Below are 20,257 nucleotides of genomic sequence, written 5' to 3'. Positions count from 1 at the left end.
CTCATTGGCCAGCGGACTCCCTGCCCGTGGCTCGTGCTTGAAAATTTTCTATTGGTCAGTGTCAAGACAAGCTTTGGCTTATATAATCCCGCTCTTGTATCGCGTGACATGGCTTCCGTCATCAAGGAAAAAAGGTTACTCCGCGCTATATTGAGCCTCGCACCACATACGGGAGGACGCAGGGCATCGTTTTAACCGCAGACTCAGGCAATGGATGTAGAGAAGGGATCAGTTCGAAGGCATCAAAAGGGTCTGTCAGTTGGATATAAGCCCAGCCATTCCCTTTTGGCCAATCAGAAGCCGTGAAGGATCCGCCGGAAGCAATGAAGGTTAGGAGATGAAGATGACTTGGAAAAAAAAATGTAGAGAGAAAAGAGAGTGAGGGAGGGCCTAAAGGAGAGCAGAAAGAACGAGTGTCCAAAGAGATGTCCTCTTTTGCGTCGTCTGCAATGGTCGCCTTGTTCTCATCAGGAAAAAGCAAATTAGTTATATCCCTGCGAGAAGGGCGTACCACTCCACTCGGTGGTAACAGTTGTCCAACGTCAACTCGCAGCTGTCCCACAAGAGTAACATCCCCTTCCCAAGGGGCCATGGGCTGCTCTGCGAACTATTCTGGTGGGCGGGGTTGAATTCCGCTTGGTCTGCAGCGGGAACTTGAGCCCCATATTTCTCAGCCTTCCCGTCCATCCCCATCATCACGCAGACGAGTATTCCAATCAGGTGCGAATGCTAATCTTAGCTTCCCAGATTATTCGCTGCTGCGGCGCTTGACGTCTGCCTGCAATACAGTTGATGTGCGACTGTCCGCTGAATCAATGCTGTCATAAACACTTCCTATTCCTACAAGACAAATCCGCTGTGGATAGAGTGATGTTTGTGGATCTAGGATGAAGACATCGAAATGGCATTTATGTTGGCAATTCTGTGCTGCACCTTTTCTGCGTTGGGCTCATTTCTCTTCGGTTATGATTCCGGTATCATATCTTCTAGTGTAGCTCAAGAAGACTTTCGCCGTCGCTTTGAAAATTCTTTGAGTGACCCTGCTGTTGGCGGGATTATTGCTTCGTTCACAGGTTGGGACGCTTTTATTTAAGCCACATGAGCATCTAGATTTTTGTCGCCAAAACATACCCCTGGGTTTGGGCTCTGCTTACATTTGAGGACGTTCATAGGAGGTGCCATGATTGGATCCGCGGCTGTATCATTGATATCCGACGCCTTTGGGAGGAGAAATGCGCTGCTTGCTGGGGGCATATTAGCCGCGTGTGGAGCTGCTCTTCAAGGGGGAGCAATTTCCATTGCCATGCTCATAGCCGGCCGATTTATGGCAGGTTTGGCAATCGGACTCCTCTCCGCCACAGTTCCTGTTTACTGCGTGAGAACCTCCCTGTTCGATAGCTTGAAAGTCGAGAATTGATACGTCTGGGTTGTTTAGTCCGAGATCGCGCCATTCCGGATACGAGGCCTTTTGGCCGGAATGCAACAGTGGATGATAGGATGGGGATTCGTGGTCGCCGTAAGCCTTTTGTTATCATCGGAGAGCCTCGAAGTGCTGCTGAAACATTGGATCCCTAATTAGCAATGGGTTGGCTACGGCTGCTCTCTAGTAACTGGTTCTTTCTCGTGGCGATTCCCACTCTCGTTCCAGGCGGCGCCAGCTGTTCTTCTAGTGGCTGCAACTGCCTTCCTCCCCGAAAGCCCACGCTGGCTTATCGAACAAGAAAAGCTGGCCGAAGGCCATGGGGTCCTTCGTCGTCTCCGAGCGAGCCATGATGATCCCCGCTCTCTCGAAGCCGAATTCCTGCAGATCCAAAGAGGTATTGCCCGAGCCCGGCGCTCAGTGGTGAAATCCTGGCCTGAGCTCCTTCGATGCCCTGGCTGGCGTCGCCGTCTCCTCCTGGGTACCACAATTCAAGCATCCACCCAATGCTCCGGCATCAACGTAATCAACTACTATGGGCCACGCATCTACGCTGCCCTCGGATTCGAGACATCCCGCTCCCTTATGATAATCGGAGTCTCTGGTGCCTTAGCACAAGCATGGAACACCCTTTGTCTCCTCGTCCTTGATCGTATTGGGCGGCGGACACTTCTGATTCCATCTCTCATCGGAATGGGCGCAACTCTCTGCGTCGAAGCAACCCTTTTTGAATTTTTCCACCCAGAGACTTCACGAAATGCTAACGCACTGCGCGCACAAGTAGCTATGTACTTTGTATTCTCGTTATTCTTCACGTCCCTGGGGGTGATATCGTGGATTTATCCCTCTGAAATCTTCCCGACAGCGATCAGGGCGCGCGGAACGTCTGTGTCCACGTTTGTCAACTGGAGCCTGAATCTAGTTTTTGCGCAGTGTTCGCCGATTGCGCTGTCGCGATTGAAATACCGGTATTTCTACTGTTTTATGGCGTTCAACTGGGTTGGTGCGGTGATAGTGTGGATATTCTTCCCAGAGACACTAGGAAAGACGTTGGAAGGGGTTGAAGAAGTTTTTGAGGGACAACGAAATAATGATGATACTGCTTTGGAAGCCCACTCATGTACTGAAAAGGGTAACAGGATAATGTCGGAGAGGAAACGTATCGATTCATTGTGAAGTGAGTTCGAATATAAATGTTCCATTACGAATAGCAAGAATGTTCTACTAGTTATTCGGCCTCCAAGGCGTAGGCTATTGCTTAAGGTGTTTAAAAATCACGTCATACAGTGATATAAGTATATATCCTAATACCCTCCAACGCGAGCGCGAAATGTCTACCATCTTGCTCAGATTTTTGTCTCAATGATCCAGAAAAGAGATCCCATGCATCAATCACAAAAAGGAATTTCAAACGCCCTAGGTCCGCAGTATTGGCATGATATACATCGTCATCGGTGCCGACAAAATCTCTCTTTTCAGCGAAGGCTCCCAAGGCGCCACCTTGGGACCGCTAACCTCCAGAGTCAAAAAGGAAAGAAGCATCAAATTCAGCGTTGACCACGATGTTAAATCCAATCGCTTCGCGATCTTAAGCATGCGCCCCACGAACCATGGCCGTTCATAGGGATCGATACTCGATTTAATCTCGCGTATCGTTACGTTTCGACCGGTTTCACCGTCCAAGATTACATTGCTATCATTCCTTTCTTCTTCTTCCTCTTCCCGCTGAAGTTCTGCGAAGCCAAACGTATCATCAGAAGCTAAGAGAATCTGCAGTAAAGCTTCGACAGACTCGTTCAGATCCACCCCCTTTTCGACCAACTTCATCGATAAACCCCGGAGAAACCTATCGCTCCTTCCTGGGAGCAGTCGACAATCCCACAGTGCAGCGTTAATCATCATGAGCGCAGCGAGGCGAGATATGATCTGTTTCCGCTCACCAGGAATAGAATATCGTGGCCCTATCGGAGATGATAGTATTTTGAAAAGGAGAGAACCTGGTCCAAAGGCTATGGAGCGTCCAGGAGTAGCTGCTGCGGAGAGTGAAAATCTGCTACGAATGGCAAGCCGCTCGGATCGATAAAGAAAATCAAGGAAAACTTCGCATTGAGCCTCGATTTCGCTGATTGGATTGAAGGAAGGGGGCGGAGCTGAGTTTGATTGGCGATTTGGAATGTCAGCCGAGCGAGTTGCTGAAAAACCTGAATTGGATAAGGACGTCGATTTCAACGAAGCCGGCCCGAAATAAAAGGACGAGACCCTTGTATCTGTTGAAAACCCCGAAAAGATATAATCAGACCAATTGATTAACATGGCCATTCGCCGGTTGTGCCTAAATGCTGTCGGTCCACCCCTTCTCCTAATCATCTCCATGGCCGCACGCATGTGCCACCAGCTTGGCTCCTTACGCTCTGCTCTTGGGTCGAAATCGTCCACTGCGGCTGCACTCAGGGTTGCAGAGATGACAGGGTCTGAGAAATCATCCGGGCGGTTGATGCGGTGTCTTAGCAAGGCTTTAATGCCTTTATCACGGTGGGCGATCGATTCAGCCGTCTCGTCCAGTCCACTGACCCAAGCTTGTGTATTTGCAGCATGAACAAGGATCGTGTTTTGGAAACATATCGCTTCTTTCATAGCCTCTGGTACAAAGACATCATTATACCAGTTATGCGCATGGCGAGGAAGGACATTGAATCCGTAGGAGCAAGCAGGCATGACGTTGACATAAAAATGGAATAATTGCTCTTCCCTTTCCGACAGTTTCATGGGCAGGCTATTAAACGGGTCTCTCCATGTAGCTCCAAGCAAACACTGCTGGGAGGGCGAAGGCGAAGACGATGACCGTGGGAAGGGCGACGTTTTTAAAGAAAAGTCAGAGTTTCTGGAGTAGTTTATACTTCCCTGAGAAGAGTGAACGATCAAGTTCCACTGACTCTCGTCCCCAGTATCTTGGTGACTTTGAGGCGCTGGATTTATCAAAATATAGCCGCGCGGACTTGTTTGGCTCATCTGGTGAATGGCTTCCGTACTATCTAATTCTTCAAAGCGCGTCACGCCGTCAGTATCGTGAACACTCGGCTCATCTTTGTCAATACTTTCCAGTCGGCCCGCCGCCCCTTGTTTGGTCGTATCTTGGGGGTTCTGCTTTTGGGAATCGGAGGATGTGGATTTACGAGTCCGTTTGGGTAATGTCGGCTTTTGCGTTCGTTTTCGTGATCCTATCCGTCGTTTTCGGCATTTAGGAGTCTTGTGGTTAGATTCATGGCCACCTTGGGATTTTAGTTCGCCAGCGCGCTTCCGATGGATATGATTGTTCATGGCATGGCGTTTGACGGCTGTGGAATCGGGGTTTATTCCATCCATGAAGCAGTACAGTGTGTTTTGTTGGGACTCGTGGCTAGCAGCTGCATGATCTTCATTTGTCATATTGTCAGTCGTGAATATGAACGTTAACGGGTATTCGAAGGAGAATGCGTGAGACGTGGATTTCAGGCTGACAGTCTATTCAGCGAGTGTTCTCCGTCAAGAAGAGGACTAGCCATTTGACAGTGGGCCATAGATGTACCCTTTTGCGAGTTGACGGTATGTGTAAGCTCTCCTTTAGGCCAAGGCACATAGAAGATCCGGGGCCTAAGTAAATATGCGTTCCGTCTTGGCTTCTCTGCAGGATGACAACATATTACGCATAGTGCAGGGAGATCGATAGCCGTGCAGCATCCCTAAGCGGGTTTGGAGGAATCCCTCGTCGTACTTCATGCAACCTCCGTGGTGGCACGAAAATGGAGCCATTCTCCACAAGCCAGGCCATTGCCGGTGGTGCATACGAAGTAGCCACTATCATAAATCAGTCAAACGAGAAAATTAGCTCTGAAGTTTGGGCAAAGCCTCTCGAGGATCCTGTGGGGTGTGGCCTGTTTGGGGGCGGGATGGATGCACGTCGCGCCTATGAGATCTTGGAACGGTCGTTGGAAAGAAGTTTTGTGTTTTTTCGTCAACGGATATCCTCGCGGCTGTCAAGATCAGTCATTCGGCGCATCAGGCTGATTCGCTTATGGGACGAGAATGGCCAGGTGCTTGTAAGACTTCACGCATCACCATGAGTTAAAAGCCCTGAATGGTCGCCTCATTAGCCTCGATGAGCAACGATCTAGGGTAAGCCTTAGTTATGTGAGGCGAGCATAGGTAGTCTGAGGCTGAGGATGTCGAGCTCGTTGATGGCGCGAGAGCTTGTCTTGCAACAGGTTCATCGTCACTTATAGTTATATTTAGTCATTGAGCCAGGAGTTGCGTTGAGCGCGAGTGTCACCGCTCGTCATTTGGCTGCACCCCACACTGCCCACGGGCACCAACGCGAGGAGGCAAAAGCAAAACACCGCAGAGTAACAACAACAAGCCTCTGGGAAGTCTGAGTGTGATGCAGGTGTTTAAATCTGCTGTCACGTTATTCTTGGGCGTGCATCGCCCAAGACTAGCGGTTCCTGCGCATTCTTAAGGGAACGCGGAGAACGTTTCTGATTCCCAAGACATCCGGCGGCCCAGCCGGACTGGCTGCATGGCTGCCTGCGACGATATAGATGCAGGCGCTGCTCCTCCAATTCTCGCATCTACTCTGCTCCAGTCTTATCTGGACGATGACGAAAATGGAGCCCAAGTGACCCAGGTTGATAGTGACTGGAATTTGCAGCCAGACATAGACAAGGGAATTCCATTCACCAAGGCAGGGAGCTCGGTGTTTGCTCCTGGTCGAGTGATTGGGATATCTGGCCTACAGCCTACAGTTCCCCCGCAGCGAGACTGGAGAGATGGAGACGCCGCAGCCGTGCGAAACTGGGTGTTCGAGGTAGGTGTCCCGGACCTTACAATATGTTGCTCCATGGAGGCTCAAGACGTCAATTCCAAGTTCGCATTTGCTTCCTTCCTGGACCAGTTGGACTGATAAGTGCTTACAGCTTTCTGCGCACATTCTCATAACCCTATTGACGCGGCCACATCTGGCCGCTTTATCTCTTGATCCTGGAGCACAATCGGGGACATTTCCGCAGGCTGTCGTTATCCAATTCTACAGCTCACGCGCATTCACATCAGAATATCTACTGCGATCTATCCAGCAAAGGCTTCCGGAGCTCACGACGAACTTGACCCAAAATATACTCAACACCGTCAAGATAATCCGCGCATTCAATTTTGACGAAATCCTCGAAGCCGTGTCTCAGGTCTCAGACATCTTATACGAAGCAAAGCACCAACAAACCACGCTTCTCCTCTTAGAAGGCTTGGATCAATCGCTTGCAGAGATCCAGCGCAACTCCAGCATCCTCGCCGCACAGGCGAAACTCATCCCACTCCTCCGCACGTTAACCATTCTTTCTCGAAACCACGCATCTTTTCTTACCGTGATTGTGGTGAACCCAGTCCTTCTCCCAACAGCGCCATTTCCACCTTCAGCTCCAGATATCCAAGCGAAGCAATACCCTGGAGTACATTTCACCCAACAAGAATGTGTATCGCCCCACTCCAGGCACCATCATCATTCGAGTCACCATCAAGCAGTTCACTCGATTTTCTCACCGACGTCGCAACCGCAATTACAAACACAAGGTCAAAGCCAAACGTACTCCTCTCCATCCACCCAACAACTTTCCCAGCAGACAGTATCATACTCCTCCTTAGCTCGTTCCTTCGATCAAGGCTTCGATACGCATCTACTAGTCTCGAAAATGGAATCTAAAATGATAATCGAAGTTGCAAAAGACCGGACGGGCGAACATCTAGGTAGATGGTGTGCTTTATGATTTCAAAGAACCAGTGAGGGGGGCTAATCCGCTTATATTTTACTCGGCCCCCTAAAAATTAGGGTATTATGCATACTCTTCATGAATACTGTACCAGAGTCCATCATCAGTTGGTATGATTTTCACACCTTGATTTCAGATCTTCCGCCCGATAATCCCGTCTTCCCACAAGAAAATATTTTTCAGTATCTGCCAAAGAATGCTAGAAACAGATGAAGGGTATTATTTTCCAGACACATGCATACTCCGTAAAAGCCCGTTGTTCTGACGCCCATGGCCTCCGCTTAGAAACCAATATGATGTTGCATCGAACATCAGAAACCCGGCATTTAGGCAGGGAGAGAAAGGATGCTGTATATTAAATAAACAATGCAAAAGGTAATAGGAGTAAGAAAAGCACAGGGTAGAAATACCGTGCCATGCACCGAATCTTTTACCGTTGTCCATAAGTGATCAGATGCAGAAATCAATAACACCCATGATGCTAGTTGTTGAATGCTAAGTTGCACCGCCCACAGTCCTATTTTGATCCCCATATGCCCTCAATACAACGCCCTCGATAACTTCAGTAGCGGTCTTTCCGCACTTGGACAAATGGTCTTTGACTATCGATAGTTCAAAAAGAATATCCTGCTGCTGAACCTTGGCCCATTGTCTGTGCTGTTCACAGCGTTTCTTGATACACATCCCCTGAGCGATGGTGTCCACTTCGTTCTTGTCTGCATCGGCCATTTCTGTGTCGCCTGCATTATCAACCGAACGCTCAGGCTCAAGGACGCCATCGCCCAGTGCTTTCTTCCCCACCTCAGATTGCCTCCACTCATCAAATTCCTCATCTGACCAAGATAAACGAGAATCAAAGCCGCATATATCTTTCCAGCCTTTAGGATCGTTTTGCCGTAATCGTTCTAGAATATTTTTGGCACGTTGGCGTACCAAAGTTAGAAACCTATCGCGATCACGGAGTAATTGGGAGCGATTAAGAAGATCAGCTCTTTTCTCTTTGAGGCTATCCATGTGTTTTCGCTCTTCTGGTGTCCATTCGATATTATCGGCTAGCAGGTCAAAATCAATGCTTTTACCGGGCATCTCGCTTTTTGGGTCGAATGATTCGGCAACTTCACGGAGTGATTGGAGTCCTTGGGTTTCGGTTGACAAGAGGCTCTCGCCTAATTTTCGAAATTCTTCCGCGGATTTGACACCATCTGCCATGGCCTTCACCTCCCGTGGAGTTAGCACCCCTCCGATGTTCATTAAATCCTCGGTTCCTTCACGTTCGGCCCCGGCATCATCTGCATCGCGAACGATTTCGTTCGTCACTTGATCCCCGTTTGAATTCAACGACCCGCTCTCTACATATCCGTTTTCTTGGTGCGTCTGGCGCGAATTGGTTTGACATAAGGATCCACGGCTTGCAGCGCTCGGTATATGGGAAGAAGTAGAACGACTTTCGGCTATTCGAAGTTTTCTCTTCATGAATTCCACACCATGGTCATCGGAGCAATACTTGCTTGGAGTCTTTGCGGTAACACGAGCAGGCTGGCGGCAGCCGGGAAGTCGACACATGCGTTTCCAAGTGGTGCGAATGCCCTGCTTCTCTTCACAATTGGGACCTATTGTGTCAGATGTCAGTTGCTTTTGCTCTACAAAAAAGAAAAATCCATTACACCCAAAGCCCACTCACAAATATATTTATCAATAAGATCAGCATCAATCTGTTTGATGTTGACACATTTCCCATGGAACCAATCCTCGCAGCCACCATCACAAGCAATCATCCATGTATGATTATCAGGCTTGCGACAGATACAAAATAACTCTGATGCATCGGCTTCGTCCTCTTCCATGTCTTCATCCGAATCGTTAGATTTTCCTCGCCTCTTGCCATCCGGCGCAGGCGAGCTTGCTATTGATGCAGAAGTTTGTTTACGATTCCGCTGTTTTGAGGGTTTCGAGCGAGAAGCAGGTGTCGCCGAACTTCGTTGAGATCCCACAGTTCCATCAATGCTCTCCGCGTCATTTAACTTGCGCTTTTTTGTAGCTGACTTCCGGACAGCTTGTCCTTTTTTGGTCGCGGCTGGAGCAGCACGCTTCTTCGTGGATTTCACTGAGGGTGCCGGAGAGGATCTCTCCGAAGAAGAAGCTCGTGAAACAGATTCTTGCTTGAGATCGATAATCTTTTTAGGCGTTCGAAAATCAAAATTTTCGCTTGTTGCCGTATACGGAACAGCACTGAGGTTTGGAAGCAGTTCTTCCGATTTGACACTGGGCCTATCATTTTTCGATTCGACTTCTGCTGTGTCCGAGAACGTCTTTTCTTCGTCTCTAGCAATATCGTAGAGATCGTGCCAAGGTGAACTCTCCTCCCACAATTCCTGGATCATGTTTCCATTGTCATCCTTACACCTGATTCTGCGGTGGACGTTCCCGCTCTTTTCATAGCCGAAATAGCCAGCATTGGACCAGCCAACAATCCCAACGATTTTGCCGTTCTCCACAATAATATTCGACGGAAGTAGGTCGTTATGCGATAGACCGTAGTTACCATCTTCAGCAGTAGAGTCACCAAATAGGATATTGCGCTCGTCCTGGCGGAGTCCCGTGCTTTCGTCTGGGCTGCTTGAGTCCACAACATACGAAGCCCTTAACTCGTTAGGCTTGATGCGATGTATTCTTCGCACAATGTCTCGTGTCTCTTCCTTGAAGCTAGCCTTTTGGTCTGTATTGAGACTAGGCCACGCAACTTCGAGAGAAACGCCGGGAATACGCGACCGAACCAGGATATCCCGACCCCGTAATTTCGTCCTTAGATAGTATTCTGGCAATTTGACATCCGGGAGAACTCCCGCAACCAAGTTCACAGCAGCCTCTTCATTCTCATCCCAAAAGCTGTAGTCCCCTGTCGGTTCAGCGCTTTGGTGATCGCTTTTGATGATCACGTTTCCTAACGCGAATGTATCCCTCCTACCCGGAGCAGGGGCGTTGAGCTGAGTCTCGGGAACGCATTTCGCAAGAACCTTTTCCCAGTATTCCAGCGACAGTGGATCAGTAGACCGAATATGAGACGCGTCCGGCACGAACTTAGACTGGTCAGCGTCCGAGGGTGTTTCTGGCTTGACTTTTTGTCGATTTGTTTGCATCTCGACGGTCGACTGGTCCCCGTCTAATTGGGCTTCTGATGGGATATTCGCATCCACAGAGCCAAGTTCGATGCTCGACTTTGTATCAATATCCACCATATCCGCCATGTTCTGGGAAGAAGGGGTGCTGGGTTAGGATATTGGGTGAATGCGTGCGGAGCGTGCTCAAATAACAGTGCGGCGCGTCGGCATGGATTGGTAGTCGCAGTGAGGAGAGAGGAGGATACAGGAGCAAATATAGATATAAAAGAACTGAAGTTATGGGTCAATGTCAGTTCACTTCGAATCCGTGCTGGGCGGTGAGGGCCATGGCGATAATGATAAGCGACCGCGAGTAGGACCTGTCCAGTGAACTGTGGCGGGGCGAGGCGAGGCAATTCTAGAGGCAACGGAGAAGTGAACGTTCCTCCAAAGCGGCATTCGTAGCTAAAAGTACTTGGTGATGGGGTGAGCGAGAAATCAAAGAGCTGGCGAAAGAGAGAGGTTTAGGGTACAAGGCTGGTGACGGGAGCTTCGATGACGCTGAAAATTGGTTCAAGCAGAACGTCACCACGCGTCTCAGAGGAGAAAGGGGCGAGAGACGCTGATTCCTGATAGCGGGCTTGTCTGTAAAGCTCTGCAGTGGATTTTGTAGACGCGTTGAGGCCCAGAGCGCAAAGGCAGCTGAAATTGCCGAGTCGACAAGGTTGGAGATGGCCCGAGACACCCTGCTCTTCTCGCGCTTCTCCAACACACACCCAAAGCAAAGCACCAACAGCCATTGCTAGGATGGAATTCATATGTTTAATTGTCTACACTTTATATAGGTGCAAGCTAATATTCTATGCGACACCAAATCTATGATAAAGGTAATAGTCTCGTCTACAATAGGTCGTGTCTCATATGTCTAACATCCAACCAACACTCTCAGGGCATCCCAAAACCCTGAGCTCATGCATGATTATCCGCAGCAGGGCGTAGATCGAGTTAACACAAGGACCGTTCGCCGTATCCCTTCTCGTCTACTATGCCCAAGCAGAACCGATCTCATTGCCAAAGTATAGTGACCATGCAGGCGGTGGCTGGAAGTGCCCTCAAGGCCTCTGGTGATCGTGGAGAAGACTCTGCCAGACAAAATGTCAGATGGAGGAAACAACACGACAGGAGAGGGGGAGCCTTAAAATATGTGCTGTCTGCATTTGAATACGCACAGAACCGCACCGTCTGCTGCACCACAGCAATGCCAGCTCCAACGCCTTTTCCTACCCAATGCAACCTCAATGGCCTACCCTTCACATGTCAAAGTATAATCTTCCATCTTAGTATGGGTAGAAATTGCGTTGGAATTGCTGGGATGATTCATGTCTATCAGACCCATGTCGTGACCCTCTGACTTTGAATTTATCAGGAAAACAGGACATCACAAGCTGTCTAATTGCTTCATGATGTCGAGTGCAGTAATGCTGATAGATTGGCTAGATACTATATAAATCCCCATGACTAGCAAAGAAATATAGTAATAACAAAGGAAATATTCCCTGTTGGGTACTGTGTACATCACAACATAATCCAGCAATGCATGCAGTTGAATGATAAAAGGAAAAAAGAAAAGAAAAGAAAAGAAGGAGAAGATGATGAGGCAGCTAGGAATATAATGGGGTAATATGCATCAAACACTTGCCGAAATGGCAAAATAGAAGACACTCAAACCCTGGGGATGATATTAGGTGCAAATTACAAGATATGAAATTTTTTTTCTTTTTCACACTCACAGCTCTCACAAATGTGAATGCGAATGAATAGGTACTAGGACAACACATGGGGGAATGGATGCGGCGCAGAGGGGATAGTTCAGTAAGGAGGTGGACCGATTCCCCCTCGATCACTTGAAAGCCGATTCCAAGGAGCTGCGCCGGGGGAGAGCAAGCTAGTTTTTCGCGAATACGACGCTTTTTTCTCATCGTTCATTGATTGGAAGGATGGTTTCTTTCCCATTCGCGTTAAGCTGGAACTTCCCTCCACGCCACCTGAAGCAATCTTGATTCCCGAGACTTCGCCGGTGCCATTCGGCTGCTGATCGTCATTGGGAGCGGAAAGCCCTTCTAACAATTTGTCCATGTCCACTCGTCGACCGAAGCTCAAGGTTCTTGAAGCTTCACGTCTTGACCATTGGCTACTCGTATCAGCGCGGTCCTGGGTATGAGGAGCGATCTCAGTCGTGTCGGCCGTGATCGCAATCCCAATATCGCCCAGATCCTCCCTATAGCCATGAGAGTGTCCGCTGGGAATTCCATTTAAGTCTGTAGCCCTTCGTTCGGAGCGCTCGTGTAGACTTGTATCCAAGGATTTCTTCCTGCTTAGAGACCTGCTCTGGCGTAGTGTAGACGCGTTACTTCCTTTACTTTTCGAGTGCGTTCGTGCCGGACGCCCTGGTGCCGTAGAAGGCCTATCAGACCGGGGCGGAGAATGCGATGGCGAAGTAACAGAAGACCCGCTGCGCGAATCAGCTGGGAAACCACCTGGTATAGCCAATGAAGAAGGTAGGGGAGGGACAGGGGGGATGTACTCGGGTTCAAAGTCACCATGAAGCTGGTTAGGCCCACCATGGTATCTGTTCAATCCTCGAGGTGCAGTCAAATTTTCTCGGGAAGACAATGGCCTGTCAGCAGCAGCTGTCCCGGCATCGGAGAAAGATAGATTATCGCTAACCATACTTTCAGTACTAGAGACCGTGCTATCCACCCTGTGGCGACCGCGTAAAGGACTCGGATGACGCACATTGCTACCATTAATCACAGACAGAACTCGCCGAAGCTCGTTAACTCGAACTGTGGAATCGCGACTTGAAGCCGCGGGAGACACGCGGCGCTCGGGGATACTTTGACGGCGAGTCTTTTGAAAGCCAGCCAAATTACCAGTCGGTGCACATGCCGCAGACACTGGGCGATCTTGACGATTACTTGCCGAGGGTGCAGTGCCCGTAGGGGATCCTGGACCAGAATTGTATGCGCTCATATTGAGAGCATTAAGGCCAGCAGCAAAGGCGCCGGTTGCCGTTCGCGAACCGCTCAGAGAGGATGTCTTGGCCTTCTCCTTTTCAATAGCGTCTAGACATGCTTCCTTGGACCATGGGGCTAGCATCTGCTCCTTAACGTGCAATGGTAGCTGAGACCCTGCAGGAACATGTGGGTTGGTCGAATTGTTGAGGCCTAAGGATGGAATCGAAAATGATCGCCCGGGAGAGTTAGAAGGGCTTATTGGTGGAGACACATACGACGAATTGTAGGTGGATTCAATTTGCCTGACCAGCTCTTCTAGTGAAGTAAATCGTGAATATATGTTTTTATCCGGTTGAGGAAGCGATGCTTGTTCGATCACCGTGTCAAGGGAAGGTTGAATGTGATGCAACGGTCGTGGTGGTAGCTGGATTTTATCAAGCCAGACACCGCGCTTTTTTCGCTTTGAAATTTCGTTGATGATTTCGGCTGCGGGTCTTGTTCCTTCAAGATCAAACTTTTCCACCAACGCTAGAAGATAGCCGTGGACCAAGCTGCCGATGTGAAGGGCTTTGGTAGCTGACACCGAAGATGGGAGCTTATCCTGAAGCTTCATTAGGACTGGGAGAGTGTACCTTGCCGCGTTAACTCCGAGGTGTTCTACCAAATTCACTAGTAATAGATAAAGCCTCAAGATATCCGATTCAGTGGTGGATGACTCCGAAACAACATCGAAGATCGTAAGATGAAGCAATTGAAGAAAGCTCGAAGCTTGACACGCTGCCACGTTTTCTTCCTGAGGGGCGGTGGACACGACCCTCCTCGCAAGCCTCTCTGGGATGTCAGATGTATCCCTTCGATTCCCCATTTTTGACACTCTGGTATGTTCGGTAGGCACTCTTAGATCGCTCTTTTTCGTTTCCAGTTGAAGCCAAGAAAGGAACGCATCGACATACGCATTGCGGACTTCCCACTGGGGGTCCTGCAGTAGCCAGTGAGTACCTTCCCACACATGCAGTGGAACGCGATTCCTCGCATCTGGATCAGTCCCGGAGGTAGACTTTCGCAGATTTGCAACTACCAAGATATCTTTAACCGACCTTAACGCCGTGATTCGTGCAGCTGAAGACGAGAAGTAGCTTTCAGCGGTATAATCAGACCGTGAAGGACTTGACTTTTGAATTGCATTATCTGATTCTGATTCATGGTGGGCATTTTCCCCTTCTAAGGCGGGGGATGGTTTGATGCGTATGACGATGGTTCGAATCATATCGGAGACTTGATCACCATAGTAAACATGTGTCGCCAAATTTCCGATGCACTTTTCAAGTAGTTCTAACAATTCATGCCGCAGAGAATCTGCCGTAGGAGCTTTCTCATTCTCGCCGTTGGTTTGAGAGTTCGTAGCAGCAGTTTCGTCCATTTGTGGTAATGGCTTTATAAATGTAGATAGCCCATGGTGCGGCAGCAATGTCTGAGTTCCATCCCCCAGTTGTAAAAGCTGACGGACGAATTGGAGCAAACCGATCAACACATCCATTACACTAAGCCCGATTAGATTGACCGACGAACCAAGTAACCAGTCCATCATGGAGGCTAGCGTAAGTTGTGGCTCGAGCCGTCCGTCGACAAGGGGACGTTCCACCAACGTCTCCAACAAAGTCACGAGAATGATGAAACGATCTTGCACTGGTGACCAGTTGGCAATAACTTCCAGCAAATTAGTAGCCCAATTTCCATCGGTTTTGCCGTTAGCACTTTGTTGCTTCTCCTGCGTTCGAGGCGGACGCCTGCTGACTATGAAACTTAAGACAAGCGACGTAGCAAACCGAATCTGTACCCTATTAGTTCCGGAGAACACTTTCTCTAAGCATCGCAACGCGAGGACGCGGGCTTCCATTTCGGCCATCATATCGGCGTCGGCCGCGGAACCAGAGGCGGATTCCGGATCGCCGTTTCCGTCGATAGTATCCACAGTTTGTACAGTAGAAATACTCATGCGACGGCGGCGAAATTGCTCCCTTTCGAGCCTCTCCGAACTTTTTGCTTTTTCCTGTAAAGGTGACAACCTATGATCGCCGCTAGCGTATAGGTTTTGAAGAATCACGGGAATAACAACATTAAGTTGTTTGGCACCATCCGTCGATAAAATCTCGGATGTAACGATGCTCTTGATAGCTTTTAAGCCAACAGTCCTCCATCTTAAGGCCATGGGGGCGCTCATTGGAGTTTTGGTAGTAACAGGCGTCTCTGTTGACGCAAAACTGGCATACGTTCCCACAAGTTCCCTATATTGTATAATATATTCATGGTCCGCCGTAAGTGTGGCGCTGTCCTGATGACGACAGAACAACTCAAAGGTTGGAATTGTCTCTTCCACCATGCTTATTTCACGAGAGCGGAGGACAATATCAAGTACGGTAAGGATAGATCTTGCGTACAGAGGCAAATCGCGTGGCACTTTTTCGATGAGCGCGGCGAGGATCTGGAGGGTAACCTGAACATTGCTACTCCATCAATCAGCACCCAGGAAAAGGCTCAAAACCAAATACGGAATTATTTTTTTTGGTGTCAGCATACCCAAGCTTCCCCCTCCAGACGTCCCTAGCGGCTCTCTTTTCTAGGAACGCACCGACCTTTTGGAGCTTGCTACGGCGGGTGCTCGCGTAGTAGAGTAAATAACTGAGCTCCGACGAATTGGGCTTGACGGACTGTACGCCCTTCTGAAACCGGGGGTAGCATTTTAATATCAGGACTTGATGTTTCGGTCGGCATGACTGGCGAACGGAATTCATCTGTGCGAAATTCGACCGTCGAAGCTGGTTTAAGGGGGAGGAGGATCGAACAGGGATAAGGGGCACGCCCCAAAGGGATTAACGGTGCCCCCGGAGAAGCCGAAGTCCAGCTATCACCACAGCTCCAGCTTTCAGCTTTTATAAGGCTGAGTCGCAAAGTGATATCCGAGACTTTGTTTGTTGAAGTTGATGTTGCGTGGTACGAAGCATCGAAGGTGTCATGGAAGGAAAATCAAAGACGGAGTGCCAACCCCAAGGTTGCCACAGGTGAAGCTCGAACAGGCCCGAGATGATCTTATCATCGGTCTAAAAGCAACTTGAAGTGTTTGTTTGTTTGACTGAATAGTCCCGACAAGAGCCTACGCCTGGACCGATCAATCTTGCTTGCCTGGTAAGGCGGAGTTGCGAAGTCACTCCAGGCCAGCTCAACGGAGAGCGACAGCGACAAGCTCCGTCAGCCAGTTACGTAACGAGCCAAGACCGCACTCTCCCGTCAAGAGTCGGTCTACCATTCCTAACCGGGAAATTAAATTACCAGGTTTCGAAACGTGTACTCCGTGCTTCGGCAACGGAAAACTACGAGCCTGGTTTATCTGATTTACTGGAAAAAGAACAAGGCTGGACTGTACGGAGCACGCAGCCAAATTTGACTTTGTGGTGTCGAATTGGTTGGTCTGGGAATGCGACAAGCAACCACTTCGATTGGGTGTGCAGATGCTTTGTTCTGGCCATTCAGGGGCTACAAGATCCGGACCTGCAAGAATCAAATGTGTCTTCATTCTGATAGGCCTAATCATAGTGCAGACTTCAACGAACCGATACCAATGACCAAGGTCAGTGTTATGCTGTTTAAGCTGTTATGCCTGAGGCAGTAAAGCATTTTCAATTTTCACTGTAAACACAATGCGCCTTTTCCCTATCCAAGTTTGATCATGCATAACGTTTGGAATACTTGAGGCAGCACCGTGACTGTACGGCATTGTTGCCTAAAAATATCCTTGCATTCTGAAATCCTATCCAGTGCAAGAGAAGTCACTTCACCCGGGCCTTAAAGCAGCTCGTCCTCCCCCGAATCCAGGCGGCCAGGCCTAGTTCTAAAAGGGTATTTTTGTTGGATCCATATCTTCCTATGGCCTTCGTATGTAGCTATGGACAAAGTATGTTAGGTACATATAAATGTAGGGTACTAGTTTTGAAGACGTCTAAAGCAAACACAATGCCCTCCATCTCATTTTGACACTCCCGCCCAAACACGTGCGCAGAGAGCCGGCAGAAGAGTTCGCTGGCACTTCCACTCCATCCTCTATGTTATTATCGTACTGAGAGAATCCGCCCATTTCGGAGATGGTAGGCAGGTTGAAAACGCCGACGGCACAGAATCGAAGCCCGGACCGACTAAACATTGTCATCAACTGGCCAAGCTAGTCCAGCTTCCGCTTTCAGCCAAAGACCGCCAGCCATCAGATTTGCACAAGCTGCAGAACTAGTATCTGAAGAAATGCGTTCACACTGCTTCCTAGTATTATCAACAGTCGAAAATTGTCCGGAAGCAGAAGTTTCGGAAGTGTGTAAGGATATTTGTGGAGACTTTCGATGTCCGTATGAACTGTTGTTGGCATATCGCAAGCTGTTCGACATAGAGCAAGTGAGCCGGGTCATTCATGATCGCTTCGTACCCTAAGCCTTTCGACAACGGAATGGCAACGGGCAACCGTTCTCCAGAGGCGCGCCGCGAACTCCGAAAAGGGAAAATGGGTTGAATTCCAGAATCCACCGCTATAGCACGACAAGAGAATTGCCAACATGGCGAATATCCGCAATATCAAATAATGGTTTATATGCCTTCATCGCTGCCGCCACCAAGAGCAACAAACACCTGACTTTCAGGAAGTAGCGCCATTGGACCCCTTCTCAGCTTGCTCCTCGTTATTCTTCTCCCGGTCTTCCTCCGACTCAACGTGCAGAACGACTTCCGTCGTTGTGCCCAGCAATGCCTCAATAACCTGTGGCCTGATCACTGCTTTGCGGAATGATTCCTCTTGTAAGAGCCGCAACGCTCTTAGGGTAGCTCCGGGGTGTGTCAAGAACTGGACGTATTCGGGACGCTTCCAGTAATCATAGAGATAGGCAAGGTACGCAGCAAACGCTTTAGCGTCGGACGATGCTGAAGGATCATCGTTGTCTGTGGATTGGGAGGAGATGCCAAGAAGATGCGGATAGGTGACAGCAAGGTGAGAAATATAATAAGGATTCGCGAGGGAAAGGACGAATTCAAGCTCAAGGGTAAATCGTGGGTTTGATAGGTGAGGTGGAGGAGGAACGAGGCCAGCTTCTTGCGCCATTTAGAGAGAGCTTTGAGACACCTTGATTTTATTGTCCTCCGGTGATAACAAACACGGTCAGCGTTCCCTCCTCACTACCCCATAACTAGAAGACTGGAGGTGCTACTAGCCGAGAGCCAGTTACCATTTTTGTTTTCCTACGGCGGCAAAGTCAAATTCACGTGATCAAAAGAATCTCGCCGCTTTAACTAGTTAACCGAGTAGATCGGGCGTTTCGAAGCTGCCTCTGTCTGGAGTAGCATAGTACAAATGAGAGGCGCACCAGTCGGCCAGATTAACTAAATAATTAGTTGATTGATTAGTTACATCATGCCTCAGCTAAAGGGCCGCTGTGGGAATTCTCCGGGAGCAACATATGCATTTTCGAAAACTACAATTGAGTCCCCAGCCATGCAGACTGCTCAGCGGGCTTGTATTGGAGTGACCTCTTGGGTGATGGCTAGGGTTGAAGATAACTATGGCATCACTGACTACATGGTTCAAGAGCCTGGCATGCCTATTCCATCAGCTCCAGGATTATGTTAAGGTCATTCTGTGTTAAAAAGGGGCGCATGATATCCACATTGCTACTAGATAATGATATCTTCTTCAACCAACTACAAATGTAGATCAACATATTCAGGAAGTTTTGAACGTGTTTTGCCTTTAAATATATGATATTAATTCAACACACTACTCTGTACTAATGACAAAGCAACAGTGTGGCAATTAGTAGTGCTAATCCATAGTAATGATACATTTGACCAAACAAAGAGAAATCGAAAACGCCAGCTACGAGTCCCAAGTAGAGTCACATCAAGCCCCAGGGCCGGGTCAGAAGGTGCCCGTCACACAATCACATTAAAAAAGATGAAAACAGATGTCGTCATTTGCATCGGCAAGGTGAAAAAGAAACGGTGTCGCTCATTCGATTTGGATTTTCTTCAACGTGGGAGCAGCCGCCTTTGGGACAACGATGTGCAAGATTCCGTCTTTCAAGCTAGCCCGTACCGCATCTTGGTTCACGCGGGCCGGGAAGGAAAAGGAACGTTGAAACTCTCCGACCGAGCGCTCGGTGACCCAGTATTTGTAGGCAGGTTTCTTGTCAACAGCCTTCGAATTCGAGTTTTGCTTGATAACAGCTGTAGATTCAGCCGGCGTCTCGGCTAGTGATGAAGGAGTGGATGCATCTTCGTCTTCGACGGTAGGCTGGTGAGAGCTCTTGGTAGATTCGGTCTCGTCTGCCACCTCATTTTCATTTGTCTCAGTGTAGTCACGGTGAGAGCGGCCCTTGATCACCAATGTATGTTCATCGGCGAATTCAATCTCAATGTCTTTCTGTTTTACACCGGGAAGCTCGCCATCAAGGAGGTATAAGTTGTCAACTTCACGGACGTCAAAGCTTGGGGAAAAAGATCGGAATGAAGAGGCGTTGGCTTTGCGTGCGGTGGAAGATCGGTGGTGGTCGTAATCGTCCAAGAGGTGGAAAAGTGGGGTGAAATCACCTGCAGAGAGACGAGGGAAGAGTGCCATGTTATGGAAGCGTCTTGGAGTAGATAGAGTTGCTGGCCTTTTGAGGACTCTGACGTTTGTCTTGGGAAGTCTCTTCAAGTGATGGAGAATGGTCTTGCTCGATTGCATAAGAATATAGCTCTGATAAGCCTAGTGATTGTATGTCTGCTTGATGAGAAGGGAGGTTGATCTATGGCGGGAGAGTTGCGATATTTTATAGACACGGGGCTGTATGCTAGAAGTTACCTGAAGAATCGTTAAAGCCTGATTTCAAAGCGATGTTTCCAAAGGAATTATGGGAC

At 48.9% G+C, this 20,257-nt stretch overlaps 8 protein-coding genes across 9 annotated transcripts; 3 read left to right on the top strand and 5 right to left on the bottom strand.

Moving 5' to 3' along the window:
- Positions 1–867: 867 nt before the first annotated feature.
- D8B26_003233 (uncharacterized protein) lies at positions 868–1,692 on the top strand. The gene is made up of 2 exons (XM_066124078.1): positions 868–1,073; positions 1,173–1,692. Exons 1-2 carry the CDS (start codon positions 902–904, stop codon positions 1,415–1,417), a joined length of 417 nt encoding a protein of 138 aa, XP_065980153.1. The 5' UTR covers positions 868–901; the 3' UTR covers positions 1,418–1,692.
- Positions 1,478–2,596, top strand: D8B26_003232 (uncharacterized protein; the record flags this gene model as incomplete). Its single annotated transcript, XM_066124077.1, has 2 exons — positions 1,478–1,516; positions 1,580–2,596. 2 exons carry the CDS (start codon positions 1,478–1,480, stop codon positions 2,594–2,596), a joined length of 1,056 nt encoding a protein of 351 aa, XP_065980152.1.
- Positions 2,597–2,836: 240 nt separating this feature from the next.
- On the bottom strand, positions 2,837–4,846 carry D8B26_003231 (uncharacterized protein; the record flags this gene model as incomplete). Its single annotated transcript, XM_003068494.2, has 1 exon — positions 2,837–4,846. One exon carries the CDS (start codon positions 4,844–4,846, stop codon positions 2,837–2,839), a length of 2,010 nt encoding a protein of 669 aa, XP_003068540.2.
- A 917-nt stretch (positions 4,847–5,763) lies between these two features.
- D8B26_003230 (uncharacterized protein) lies at positions 5,764–7,580 on the top strand. The gene is made up of 2 exons (XM_066124076.1): positions 5,764–6,260; positions 6,370–7,580. The coding sequence occupies exons 1-2, from the start codon at positions 5,973–5,975 to the stop codon at positions 7,210–7,212; spliced, it is 1,131 nt and encodes a 376-aa protein (XP_065980151.1). The 5' UTR covers positions 5,764–5,972; the 3' UTR covers positions 7,213–7,580.
- Positions 7,581–7,614: 34 nt separating this feature from the next.
- D8B26_003229 (uncharacterized protein) lies at positions 7,615–10,460 on the bottom strand (the record flags this gene model as incomplete). The annotated part of the gene is made up of 2 exons (XM_003068496.2): positions 7,615–8,825; positions 8,897–10,460. 2 exons carry the CDS (start codon positions 10,458–10,460, stop codon positions 7,711–7,713), a joined length of 2,679 nt encoding a protein of 892 aa, XP_003068542.2. The 3' UTR covers positions 7,615–7,710.
- A 949-nt stretch (positions 10,461–11,409) lies between these two features.
- EFR3_1 (plasma membrane localization protein) lies at positions 11,410–16,067 on the bottom strand. Of its 2 annotated transcripts, none has more exons than XM_066124074.1 (3): positions 15,908–16,067; positions 12,898–15,834; positions 11,410–12,825 (listed from the first exon to the last, which is right to left on the bottom strand). In XM_066124074.1, exons 2-3 carry the CDS (start codon positions 15,708–15,710, stop codon positions 12,183–12,185), a joined length of 3,456 nt encoding a protein of 1,151 aa, XP_065980149.1. In that variant the 5' UTR covers positions 15,711–15,834; positions 15,908–16,067; the 3' UTR covers positions 11,410–12,182. The 2 variants fall into 2 exon arrangements, with proteins under 2 accessions (XP_065980149.1, XP_065980150.1); XM_066124075.1 differs by having other exon boundaries at positions 11,410–13,035; positions 13,110–15,834.
- A 1,938-nt stretch (positions 16,068–18,005) lies between these two features.
- On the bottom strand, positions 18,006–18,464 carry SOH1 (suppressor of hpr1; the record flags this gene model as incomplete). Its single annotated transcript, XM_003068498.1, has 1 exon — positions 18,006–18,464. The coding sequence occupies one exon, from the start codon at positions 18,462–18,464 to the stop codon at positions 18,006–18,008; it is 459 nt and encodes a 152-aa protein (XP_003068544.1).
- A 686-nt stretch (positions 18,465–19,150) lies between these two features.
- D8B26_003226 (uncharacterized protein) lies at positions 19,151–20,099 on the bottom strand. The gene has a single exon (XM_003068499.2). The coding sequence runs from the start codon at positions 20,082–20,084 to the stop codon at positions 19,368–19,370; it is 717 nt and encodes a 238-aa protein (XP_003068545.2). The 5' UTR covers positions 20,085–20,099; the 3' UTR covers positions 19,151–19,367.
- Between the last annotated feature and the right edge of the window lie 158 nt (positions 20,100–20,257).

The sequence above is a fragment of the Coccidioides posadasii genome, chromosome 2 (genome assembly GCF_018416015.2).
Source record: "Coccidioides posadasii str. Silveira chromosome 2, complete sequence".
Lineage (NCBI taxonomy): Eukaryota > Fungi > Ascomycota > Eurotiomycetes > Onygenales > Onygenaceae > Coccidioides > Coccidioides posadasii.
The sequence above is the reverse complement of the archived record's forward strand: the minus strand, read 5'-3'. Positions and strand labels throughout refer to the sequence as shown.